The sequence below is a fragment of the Scomber japonicus genome, chromosome 17 (assembly GCF_027409825.1).
Source record: "Scomber japonicus isolate fScoJap1 chromosome 17, fScoJap1.pri, whole genome shotgun sequence".
In the NCBI taxonomy this organism is placed as follows: domain Eukaryota; kingdom Metazoa; phylum Chordata; class Actinopteri; order Scombriformes; family Scombridae; genus Scomber; species Scomber japonicus.
Genome location: NC_070594.1, coordinates 12,640,582 through 12,654,099, shown reverse-complemented (window position 1 = coordinate 12,654,099; position 13,518 = coordinate 12,640,582). Strand labels below are relative to the sequence as shown.

The window sequence follows — 13,518 nt, the reverse complement described above, 5'->3', positions numbered from 1 at the left end:
AGAGAGAGAGAGAGAGAGAGAGAGAGAGAGAGAGAGAGAGGGGCTGAGATGTACAAAGAAAATGAGGGATGTCTGGCTGAAGCATCTCTAAAACAAAACTGAACACCTGATCTGTGGGCATAATAAATTCTTAATTGACTTAAAAGTAAAAATCATTGCCATCAGGGTGCCTAACCCTGCCCCGCTGCTACACTCCGGTTTCAATCTTTTAAGAGAGAAAAAAAAAAAGCCTCATGCAGGAATAAAATGCATCATAAGTAAAACACATACTGAGTGAATTAATGTTCATGTGATCCACATAAAAGCAACCATAGCTGAGAAACCTTACTGAATTACTGTCTAAAGATGATATTCAATGCTCTCCCAATAGAAGGGATCACATAAAAAAGTGCTGTCAGCATTCTGCAACACACAAGGCAAAGGCTGATAATCACACCTGGACAATAAGGTAACGTGCTTCTGGTGACAATTGAGTTAGGGGAAGATGGGGAGAAAAGGATATATGTGCTGTCCTCCTCAGTGACGCGGATGCTGTACTGGACTGTGGTGGTGAAGAGGGAGTTGAGCCTACAGACAAAACTATTGATTAATCAATCTACATTCCAACCCTCATCTCTGATCATCTTTGAGTAGTGAGCCACAAAAGTTAGTTATTTTGTTGGGCTCAACTTACAAATAGGGTGGAGCTCAGACAGTTGAAAAGAGTTTGGAGTAGGACTCCAGATCTTGACCCAGTGTGCGATTCATCATGGCAGTGCCCCCTACTGGATTAACAACACTTCACAAAAAAAAAAAAAAAAGACTACAGACATAATTCTTCCCTGGTTCAATACTCCACAACAGACAAACTGGAAGCCTTGGAACAGTCTATTGACGAGTGTTTCAACCAACTTGGCACAAAAAAAAAGTAAAAAAGAAAAAAAGAAATCAACAAAAGAGTTCTGCACCTTCTGCCAAACGCCCTCATTCACCCAACACATTCACAGACTCACCCGCCCACCCACGCAGAGACTTCTAAACATTTCCCTGAGGTTAGTGACATACTCTTATCCGTAGACCAAAAACTGTCTGCTCTGGATGTAAGGAATTCCCTCGTTGAACTGCTATACCAAAGCATTTCAGAGGTTAAAACACAGATTGGAGATCAGCCAGAAACAGATTCTCACCTTAACCAAAGAGAACAAACAGATCAAAATAAACAAAAAAACATCCAAAGTCTCACTGAGGAAATAGCAGCTGTATCCAGAGATGACAAACAATTGAAAGAAACCGTGCTAAATCTGCAAGTGCATTCAATGCGAGAGAACCTCATTTTTTCTGGTAACCCAGAGCCTTCAGGACTCTCTTCCTCTGATCCCAAAAGAAAGACTTCTTGACCACTAAACGTCTGATCCCAGCAGACGAAGACAACTAAATCTCATTCCACCATGTCCACTGTCTTGGCACTATAAAAAAAAAAGGGTTGCAAGACCAATAATCACCAAATTTGACCACAAAGAACTGGATAATAAACCAGGAAAGGAATAGAGAGGAGCACATTTTGGCATGAATGTTTTCTTGTGAATTTCTGGAGAAATGTGAAAGTCTTTTCTCTATTGGGAAACAAGTGGTCATCTCAGTTGATAAACTGTACGCTGATGGACAACTCCTCCGTGACAATGAACTTAGCTATTCCAAATTGTGCAACTAGTCACAAGAAACATATAAATGAACACTGCATAGTCTCCAAGTGCTCCTCAAGCCACTACTTTATTTTGCTTGTTATCCCGAATGCAATTCATATTTATACACTTCCAAATGATCAATACACACACAGGACTTAATGTATTTTAAGAATGATTTTATGGAGTTTTATGGATTCTGCAGAATTATGTAATTTCTGTCTATTGTATGTCTGTTCAGTGGCAGCTGCTGGTGTTTTAAAACAGGGGAAGCTCACTTTACGTCTTCATCATAAAACTTGTCATATCGAAGCGAGGCAGTTACAAATAAAAAGAGTGTTTCATTGAGGCTGTTGTATGCTTCATCTAAGCCATAGAACCACAGCAACACATACCTGAAAAAGATTTTCAAAACTAGCCACTAGCCTGCCCAATGAATGAATAAACTAACGAAACTTGAACAGGTTACAAACTCACTTTGGCATACGACTACTCTCAACAGCTCTGCCACTACACTGACTGTTTAGATGGCTGTTGAGCTGTCTATCAACGGCTTTGAGCCCTCCAAACATTCCCTCCAATCATCATACAGAAGCAGAGCGTCCGTCCCGCCCACTGCTCCATTGACCGCCAGAGATGCTCAGCGTCCAGGGGCGGGACGCGTTTGTTGCATTATCCAATGAGCGTCTTTATCCTGGCTTGTCCCGCCCTGGCCCAAAACAGCTGTTGGGAGAAGCCTCATTGAACACCGTTGAAGCTCTGACTCTGCGGTGGACTGCCAGTGTGTGATAGGGAAGTCACGTGGGAAAATAACAGCGTTGGCAATAAACAGCTCGTTACAGGATGATATGAAAATCGAGAAAAAGAAAATCGAACGCATTCAAGAGCAGATTTGATGTGATGTAAATTATAATTTTAGTGTGAATTTAATATGACAGTTCTAACAATTTATTTGATGAAATTTTGGGGGAAGGTGAGCTATATATATATATATATATATATATATATATTTATTTTTTGGCCCCTCCCTCGCTGGTAGCGTGCTGCTGGAAGTTTTGGAAGCCTGCCAACAACGATACAGCTCCCGGAGTCCCGTGAGAGCAGGACGGAGCAGCCATCACAGCGGTGTGTGTGTGTGTGTTTGTCTCCCTCTCCCTCACTCTGACTGAGAGTGGGACAGAGCAGCCGTCACAGCGGGGGGTGTGTGTGTGTGTGTGTGTGTGTGTGTGTGTGTGTGTGTGTGTGTGTGTGTGTGTGTGTGTGTGTGTGTGTGCGTGCGTGCGTGTGTGTGTGTGTGGGTGGGTGGGTGTGGGTGTGGGTGTGTGTGTGGTTGTCTCTCTCTCTCACTCTGACTGAGAGCGGGACAGAGCAGCCATCACAGCAGGGTGTGTGTGTGTGTGTGAGCACTGCTCCTCATCTGGAGGGGGAAAAAGCAATATCAGCTCCAAATATCGGCTCAAATAAGTCGGCAGTACATATCGGCCATCGGCTAAGGTTGATCGATATCGGTCAACCTCTAAATCTACTCTTCCTCCTGTTAACCCCCACCCCTTAATACACACACTCTTGCCTCTCAATTACACAACACTAATACATATCCATACACAGACAAATATCAATTCTTCACTTTGCACCACTTAAATTTGTCAACTGGAACAAAAAATTGAGGTTATGAACAATGTCACCCAAATGAACGTGGATACACAGCCATTACAAGAAACTCATTTAACTGGCTCAAGAAGCACAGTTTTAAAAATCATCTCAATTACCCAACATCTTTCTAGCCAATTACAATTCAAGGGAAAGAGAAGTCTCCATCTTTAATAATAATAATAATAAAATCCAATTCACCTATAACACTAAAATCTCAGATTCACAAAGATAATTTGTCATTATTATTATCTCTATTCATAACGACCTCTTCCATAACTTCCACAAACTCTTCTCTCTACTCAATAACCTGACTTAAAATCTGTACTAGACCTGATAATAAAAAGATCAAGTACTGCAGGTAATATGAGATCTTCCCAATCCACAGTAGTTTAAGGAATATATGGAGGACTAGGGCCTCTGTGATAGTTGGAGGTTTAACCACAAAGATGAAAGAGAATACTCCTACTTTTTCCTCAAGTACATCATTCATCCTCCAAAATTGATTTTTTTTTTTTAACTAGCAATTCCCACCACTCAAATATTTCAAAAACACAAATTCATTTGAGCACTATAAGCGAACAAGCACCAGTCTGATTTAAGCTCAACAGAAATCAACCACCAGATGGATGTTAAACACATCTCTGATAAAGGACCAGATTTAAACTGTTTCTTAAAGACAGAGAGGGCATCCTTCATGGAAATAAATGATTCTCCTCTCCGATATACTTCTCGGGGAAATTGGAAAAGCTGTATTAAGGGACAGGATCATTTCATGTTCATCCTATAAAAAGAAGGAAGACTCAGAGTTTAAATTGGAAGGAAAAATTAAAATCACAAGCTACCAATCCCATGCTACAAATTAAGAAAATATAAACTGGAACCGAAGAAGCTCATGCAGAAAAAAAAAATCAAATTTCTCATTAGAGAGGCTCAGACAAAAACACATTTAAATATAATAACAAATCAAGTAAACATCTGGCAAATCTAATTGAACAATAACAAATAAAAAACAACCATTACAGTTTTAAAAAAGGACTATGCAAGGAAGCTTAGCCACAATTTTAAAGATATAAATGATGTATTCAGGAACTTCTAAAAAAAAAAAAAAAAAAAAACCCTCAAGAATTTTACAGTGGACTCAATGGATGGGGCAGCTTCCCTCATGACTTCAACACAACATTTTTGGACAAAATGTTAATAAGAATGAGAGCAGAACTTACAATCACCTCCAAAATACTTCCAACTATGAATACAGCAATGATCACCCAAAGAACGTCAAAAAAGTCATTTCTCATACATCCCAATCAGGCAGGTTTTTACTAAAGTTATAGTCATCTACAAACACTATACAGCCTAATACAGCTTTCAAATCATCAAAAATCAACACCACCTTATTTCTACCATTTGATGCAGAAAACGCATTTGAAATTCTGATTTGCCTCCTTAAAAAAGACTAAATCTGGTTCAGAGAGTCATTATTCATTGGATAAGTGCACTACACACATCACCAATGACCACTGTCACTATCAAGGGGTTTATTTCACAAAATTTCACTCTACACAACGAGACTAGGCAAGGATGTCCTCTCTTTGAATTCCTCTTTGCTATATTCATTGGGACTCTAGCAGCTGCAATACACCAAAATGGCAACATCAAAAAGGGATTCAGACATCCGCTACAGAACACAGAATTATACTTTTCAAAAGGAGATTTGTTATTACTCCTTCACGACCTTCACTCATCCCTGCAAGAATGCTTCATGGTTATCAAATCTTTCTCAGAGCGCTCCAGCTGCTTTGTGAATTGGTTAAAATCCACCATCATATACTACTTGGTATGAATGAAAGGGATGTGGTGGCAGCTCTGGCATCACCTTATCACCTCCCAACAGGCAATATTAAATATTTAGGGTTCAATATATCCTCAAAGCTGTCAGAGCTGTTCCATCTATATTTTACACCACTACTCAAATCTATACAAGATGGCTTAAACTGCTAGGCCAACCCACCAATTTCCTTTTCCGGAAGAACAGCAACAATCAAAATGACAATCTTACCAAAACATCAGCTATTTATTTTCATTGATCCCTACTTTTCACAACACTTCCTAGTTCAAATCCCTAAACTCAGCTATCTTCAAAATTTTTAACCAAAAAACTACAAATAAAACTCTTAACTTTTAAAAAACACCCAACACGCCCCAAACTTTGAATTATGTCATCTGTCCAATCAACAAAAATATCTTGTAAAACCCTACAAAATTGATTACTTCATTAGAAACGGAGCTAGCATTATGCTATGACATACATTCATCAGCCAAACCATCAAACAGCATTACATAACATAACAATAGCTTCAACTTTGTCTTGGTGCTTCAAATCACAAACCCCATATTCATACCATCCCTCCGCTCACCAATTTGGAAACCCAGACTTCTCTATCACTAAAAAAACACTGCCTGGAATGATTAATAGATTACCCATCTTCATCATTTCATTCTAGATTTTACCTTTGTTGATTTTGTGAGTACAGTTTCTTAAGTATATGCAATTAAAATCAACCATCCTATCGAAACTCAACAGAACTCTGAGCAGTGTAACTCATCCAACTCCAAAAATGTTCAAAAATCTGATCAGGCGTTTATATAATTCTCAGCAGTTCCAGACACCTCAATATCACTCCAAGTCTGTAAGTGGAAATTACACTTCTCAATTAGTACCAATGCTGGCTCCTGGACCCAAATCTGCAAAAATAACTTCAATGAGAGCAATAACTCAAATTTACAACTCATGCAGTGTAAGGTTATTCATAGAATACACTACACTAGTGAGAAATTACCCAAAATAGGATTTAATGAATCAGACAGATGCACAACGCTGCTCACAAAACACAGCTGACACTTACTCGCATTGGCTCTTGGCACTGCTCACCACTCAGGCACTTTTGGCTCAGAGTTACAGAGACAATCTTTTTAAAAACTGGAAATCAGAAAATAAACTAGACATCATGCAGTGAGAATAAACATCCATTCTGTCTCCTCCGCTCTTTTTTTAAAAACATTACTCATTTATATATTCAATTTCATTACATTGTTTGCATACTCATTTATCTATCATTTATGGTTTCTTTTGGTGACTGTGGGGGCTTGAGAAGTTTGAGGGACTGGACTAATTCCCCTTCAGAATAGAAAGCTGCTCCTCAAACCAAACAAACACACTCCTACTTAACCGCATGTGTATTACAATAAGAAAATCTAAGCCACACTAAGTCTTTTTTTTTTTTTTTTTGTATTTGTTTGTATCTTTTTTAAAGCTGTTCTTTTGTTTCAGGTTTGTTTGAATGTAATTCTCCCTCTTGTCCTATGCTGTGTCGTATATTATGGGTTTTTGTTGTTGTTGTTGTTGTTTTTCATGTTTGTCACTTGTATTGGACTATAGACACTTTTTTTTTTTCTGGAGTAGAACCACAACCCATTTGCATTAAAAGGAGTCAGTTGAGGCGAGTCGGGCTGTTCAAAGCGGACCCATAACATGCTGGAATCCCCTTAAAAAGAGCTGGAGGGTGTGGCTAGGGAGAGGGATGTATGGTATATCTTGATTAGTCTACTGCCAAGGCAACCAAAACCCTGAAACGTGGCGAAGGATTGAACAAAGACAGGAAGAAAGGCTGTATGGTGTAAAGTGATGTTGCTGCTAATTAGTACACACCCTGCCACACTATCACTAACTGTGCGTACAAACAAGTGCAACACGATAAACGTCTTTGATGTAAGGCTGTCCGAGGGCCGGCACATTTGACATTTCATCCATCTCTGTGGTGGTCTTTTCAGCCCACCTTTAAGTATGACAGCTCAGAACAACTATAAACACTTCTGCCTAGTTCTTTTCTAACACAACCTGGCCTTACATGTATTATACGTAACAATTATTGTGTTTCATAGATGCCATCAAGGCACAAAACTATGATTAAGGTTGTAATCCCAGAAACACTGTGCTCTAAGACTTCATCCTATCCAAAAAAGTTGACTGTATTTGGTCAAATGCAGCTCTACTAAAGCCAGGTAGACATTTTTCACACTGAAAACTTGTCTTAATGCTTAGAAAAACATGTTAAATACAAGTAATACAAGAATATGCTGCAAAAGCAACAAAAAGTAAAGAGGTTTAGATACTGATGATACTCTGATGGCAAATGTGTTGTTTGGTAAGGTATAACTGTCGCTTAGCACTGAGAACAGATTCCTGATGCATTGATAATTGTATCCTTACGGTTAAACTGTGCTGCCAGCATTCACATTCAACATGCAGTTCATGCTATTACAAAGCACTTACAAAAGCCTCATAACACACATCACCAAAAGTGTTGGAATACTAAATGTAATGAACTGTTGGGATGCCATTTCTCGCTCACTAACTGCAGTTTCTTCCCCCTAACAATCACATGTTCTAGCAATTTCTATCGGTCCTCCACCAAAAAAGAAAGTCAATCTATGCAGAGTGAACGGCTGTTAAGGGAGGAAGGGAGGCTATGTAGTTGGACCCAAGCCTGTAGTGTCAGTTTTGGCTAGGGAGGGATGCTCCCTGCTCCCTGCTGAGCTTTGGAGCTGAGACAGCAGCTGTCACTGTGTTGTCTGTGCCAGAGAGAGAAACAACACTCTCAGAGATAGCCAAATCACTTAAAGCGCCGTAGACTGCAGCATGGCCATGCCTAAAAATGAAATCCAAAACTCCTCAAACCTTTACATGAATGAAGCCCTTGGGAGACTTTTGTGACAGGGGATAGGGAATCTCATTTGAAAAAACAAACAGTTCTAACAAATAGGTCAAATAATTACATGCTTGAAATAGACAAAACTGCATAGCATCCAAAGCATAAATCTACTCTTTCAGCAGACAGACTGCTAATCTTGCCCTCTCTGAAAAAATCTGGGGCACTGTATCAGTGGGACCAACTTCCATACAGGGCTTGTAGTTAGTTAGTTAGTTATACCTGCATTACATAGACAAGACGAAGTAAAAACCTAGCATCGATAGATAGATATACTTTATTCATTCCCATAGGGGGACTTCATGTCTCCAATAGCTCATACAAAACACAAATAAACAAAAAATATATACAAAAACCCTAAAATGGCTACAATGTGTATGAAACACCAGAGGGCTTTTAATTTTAATACAGTGGATATAGAAAGTAGCTACACATGGTGGCATCAAGCTGAGGCGAGTGATGAAGTTCCACCATTGGTCAGCCGAAGGCAGACGAAATCACTCAGTCGACCAATGAAGTTTAGTCAGTGACTCTCTAAGTCATGGACATTGCGTTTATAGGGCTGATCCCTGTGGTCAAACCAAAAATCACTAGCAGCAATGGCAGCTGTTACACATTTGTGTCTGTTCTCCACATAGCTTCTCTGTGTTGGCTTAACATCACAATTAAATTAACTTGATCAAATCTAATAGCACAATTATTTACTTATTTCTGACTTTTAGCTGAAGAACCTCTACAACATGGGAGTCATTTGTTCTTATCGAAATTTGCTCGAGATAAGTTATGTCATTGTTTGTAGTAGAGCCAGAAGCATGGATTTATTTAAAAGCTCTGGGAGATTGGTGCTTTCATGTAATTGTGGGAAGCTTCGACATAGAAAACTTTGGCAACCAAATAACCAGCATTGACTCATTAGGAATCACCAAAAAGCAGCCATTACCAAAACTAACTGCTTAACTTCAATTTATTTGAAGCTCCTAGTGTGGCCAAAAGATTAAACACACTAAAAATTAAAAAGAAAAATCAATCTACAATTAATTTACAAGGCAGCCAGTCCACTAAAGCATGGTGCAGCTGATAATTAATTTAAAAGTGAGAATGTCATTGATGTGTTATCATTAAATATATAAAAAAGAGTTTATCATTGCTAATGTGGGAACAGAGCAGAAAAAGGCAGAGAATGTCATGATGACTTGCTTTTAAATATGTTGATAAAATGAGTAAAGAAGGGGACTTTTCACTATACAATTGTAAAAAAAAAAAAAAAAAAAAAAAAAAAAAAAAGAAATAGTAAAGAATTGATTAATAAGTGCAATGAAGCAATCCCTATACAAAATAGCAGCATGATATACTCAAATGGGGAACACAAGGAAAAAGCCAGCATAGCATAAGTAGATGCTTGATACTAGACATTAATCGATTAATTAGTTCGGCTGTTTGGTTGTATCTGCTGCCACTAAGCTGAAAGCATGCTGTCTATTTTTTGCTAGCAAGTACCGTTGTTAGAATTTGGCTACATATGACCAAACTATGTTGCAGCCAGAGACTCAGGCCAACTTTGGGCTTTCTTTATTTACGCACTTTACACCACAATGAAATGGTATATGTTGTTTGCAGCCTGCCAGCATATTTTCTGTGCTGCTAAAACCCACTAGCTTTGTACCGACTACTGCAAAGTACATCAACAATGGAGGAAATTCTTCTTCTTCTTTTGTTTTAAAACTCTCTCACCTTACTCAAAGGCACACCCTGGTGGCGGAAGCCGTGAAACACATCCACAAAGTTCAAGTGGACAAGCAGACTGTTTCCTCCATTATAATATTAGTTTTATTAACTTGAACAAATGACTTGGAGGGGAAAAAATAGTTTAGTTTTATGTATTTTCAATTTTATTTTTTTAAAGTTCTACAATTATCTAGTATGTAACAAAGTTTAAGATACTTTTTAACACACAGGTTTTTAACGCGCAGGGTGGAAGGTGGTTGATATTGGCCAATATTGCTTTTTTCCTGCCCCTGGCCTTTAAAAATCCACTATTGGCCGACTTCTACTTTATACACTCATGCTGGGTTCATATTGACTTGAGCACACCATTTGTCCAATTATGTGTTTCCAAATTTTCCAGATTACACGGCTGTATGCTCACTGGCCAAGAAAAGGCTAATTCAAAGAAAAACTAATTGACAGTCCTACACAGTTTCAGCCACTTTTCAGCAATCTTGTACGCAATGAAATGCTGCCTTGTGACAATGGGGTTGAATGATCGACGGGGTGTGATTGCTTCCATTTTCAAACTTAATCTCTTTACACAGCATGCAAAACAACAATAATGCTGGAGTTAAATGAAGTTAAAAAAAAGCCTTCAAGTGATGCAGGGTACATACAGGCGGAATAGATTCAACTGAGGATAGAGAACAATATAGAAAGAGGGTAACAAGTAAAAATGGCCATAAAAAAATATATAAAATTTTAAAAAGCAAAGAACTATGTTGCAAATAGAACGTGAAGAGCTTAAAAAAAAACACAAAGTGGATGTAACAGCCCAGGTGCCTCAGTCATAATGAGTCAAGTACAGGGCAAGAATCACCCTGAGAGTCTCTGTAGCCTTGGAGTGTAGCCAGGGTTGAGGCCATGCCAAAACAGCAGCACGCACACACGCACACACACACACACACACACACACACACACACACACACACACACACAGAGAGAGAGAGAAAAAACGTGCACAGTCTGCATAGGCATATTGATATGGTGTGTGTGTGTCCTGGGGTGAAGACATGGGGCTGTCAACCCCCAGACCTAATTAAAGTCCTTCTGTTGCCTGCCTAGAGAAGACCCTACTCTTTATTTTTCTCCGTCTCTTTTTTTCCCTTTCAATTTTCTCTATTTCCCGATACTCTAATGAACCCCTCCCCTACAGCCTAACCCCCAACGGGTGGTCTGACTCTGCTTTGGCTTTTAGAGAGAGAATAATAAATCCAAGAGGAAAGATAAGGAGCTGGGCTGGGTGATATCCAAGGGAAAAAAGTGGGCAGTTGGATGAATGACAAGAAAAGGAAGATGGAGCTAAAGTAGATAAAAACTCTGTGGGAGCAGATGACCTTGACCCTGTGTGGTTGTCTGCACTAGCAATCCTGACTATGAAAAAAAGAAAATATCCTTTTGATCTCACTTTAGCGTCCACTACTACATCAAATTGCATCCGGTTAATATTCCCCTTATGGAAATGACAGATGGAATAGCATTGAAACCAATACATAACACATTTCTGAAAACGAAAAAAGAAACATGAAACAGGTCTCCAGTAAAGTGTAAGAATCTCAGTTCAGGTGTGTGACTACACTCAGTTCTTACCTCTTCTGACAGCTGTGAGTAGTGAGTCTCAGCGGTGGCAAAAATAAGAACAGGGCTGAAAGATGGCACATCCTGTAGCAGGGTGAGGAAAGTGCTCTTCACAGTATCGCTCACTGTCTCCCACCACTCTGAGATATGCGGCATGAACACCACACTGGGCACGCTCCGGCGGGCCTCACGGAAAACCTAGAACCGTACAGATAGGTCAGAGACACAGTGTTGCTTAACTCTGATTGAACATTTAGGCCAATTTATACTTTCCACTTTCTGCATCCACGGACAGCTGTGGTCTCGTGGACACAGCCACAGTTCCATTCATACTTTTTCCAGAGGTCCTTGGACACAGATGCGCCCTACATGTGCCTGCTTGCAAACAGGGTTGCAGCTAACAAGGTTACAGATAACTTTCCACAGTTATAAAATCTCTGAGTATTATAAACTGCAATAAACTACAATTTTCCTAAATTGTGTTTGATTGTCTCATCCTCACTTAAACAACACGCCCACACCAACACAGCTCAGTGTATTGCTTTACAAAGGGCTGTTTTCAGTCTGAACCCAGCTGAGGAGTTTCTGTATGTTGTTGAACAACAAGAAAAAGTCGAAAAATGAGAGCAACAGCTTAATGAGAATAGGTATACACTACATACATAGGGTAAACAAGACAGGCATTCCTGTTTGCTTTTGTAGCACATGCGCAGTTGATGCGCTTACTTTGTGTACAATCCACGTGGTCACAAATTTGGGGCTGCACATGGGCGTCCACAGAAGGAAAGTATGAATTGGCCTTTACAGCACAAATTATTAAGTGTAAATGCAACGTGGAAGAGCAGGTACACCACTGACATTTGATTAGAGAGGGAAGCAATGTTAAAACCAGTAAGTTGCTTATTGCCTTATTTCAACCAGCAGTGCAACAGATGGCCTTGAGTGAATCTTCTTGAACCTATATCTATATTTCCCCATGCATCAGCGTGTGTGTTACCTGAGCACAGGACTCTTCTGGCGTCTTAGCGCTAACAGAGTAGAGAGTAGGCAAGTCCAGGCGGTGCACTGGCAGCTTGTCCAGGTGGTGCAGCAAGGCAGGGGCCAAGTGGGAGCTCTGTCCTGAGCCTGGGGCCCCGGCTAGCAGCAGACGAGGCCGGTATGCTGTGGGCTGTTGGAGGGCAGAGCTAGAAGCAGAAGGGAGGGGAGGAGTTCAGAGTTGGCACTGCATGAGTATCTATCGGCTTAGATAACTGACCAGGAGACATACTAGCCTGATTTCCCTTCACTATAGGTATGGGCTCTTCTTGTGCTGTGTGTAAGGTCTGCATCTGTGCGCAATACCAGTCATTTTGGTGAAGGTTTTGCATCTATTACACAAACCAGAAGTGATGGCATCTCTGTCCTCATTTTGCTGTTCAATGATTCTGCTCTGTAAATGGGACTCTTAACTGCACTTTGAGGAAACCTATTACAGAACTCATAAAGATTTCTCAACATTTTCACTGGCACAGGTGTTCAATAACAAGATTTGATAATTGGGCCAGTTCACGCTGACTTTGAGGGCTCTTTGAGGAAGAGAGCGAATAAGCAGTAAGTGCTGTTTTAATGCTGTTTGTTGACCATCCAATAACGCTTTTCCACTTCTTTAATTCTAAAGATTTGCCTTGAGACATTTTACTTATGTACACAGTATACACTACTCTGGCAGGAAATTTCATATTTCAGTGTAACAAGTATATTTTGAAGAGCTGAAGACTGTAAGCTTGGTAATTGCTTAGCAGGTTAAATGGTTCCAAAAAAAATGAGAAGCTGAACACCAGTGATTAAGCCATCCTGTTCTTCTTTGTCACTTCATCTCTGAAAAGTAGCAGTGATTGCAATTCTGATTTTAGGACTGTCTTTCTGTTCCTCTAATCTAACAATTTCCCATAGGTGAGTGCTGTTTCTTGCTCATTTTTCTTGAAATACACAAGCGGCCAATGCTTTGCCTATACAGACACCGGAAATGCAAATATGTTCTGTTGTTTCTGTGCTTTAATGTGTTCCAAATACTGTTTTACAAATCCCTCATCCAAGACTGAAAACCTACTTGT

The 13,518-nt window shown here is 39.7% G+C and overlaps 1 protein-coding gene across 1 annotated transcript in view; it reads right to left on the bottom strand.

Annotated features, from left to right (window-relative positions):
* Nucleotides 1-13,518, bottom strand: part of atad2b (ATPase family AAA domain containing 2B) — a 77,948-nt gene that overhangs the window by 52,439 nt on the left and 11,991 nt on the right. The window contains exons 18-19 of the mRNA XM_053336948.1: nucleotides 12,423-12,609; nucleotides 11,438-11,623 (exon numbers count right to left, since the gene is read on the bottom strand). Of these exons, the coding sequence (XP_053192923.1) occupies nucleotides 11,438-11,623; nucleotides 12,423-12,609 (373 nt within the window). The remainder of the gene's footprint in view (nucleotides 1-11,437; nucleotides 11,624-12,422; nucleotides 12,610-13,518) is intronic.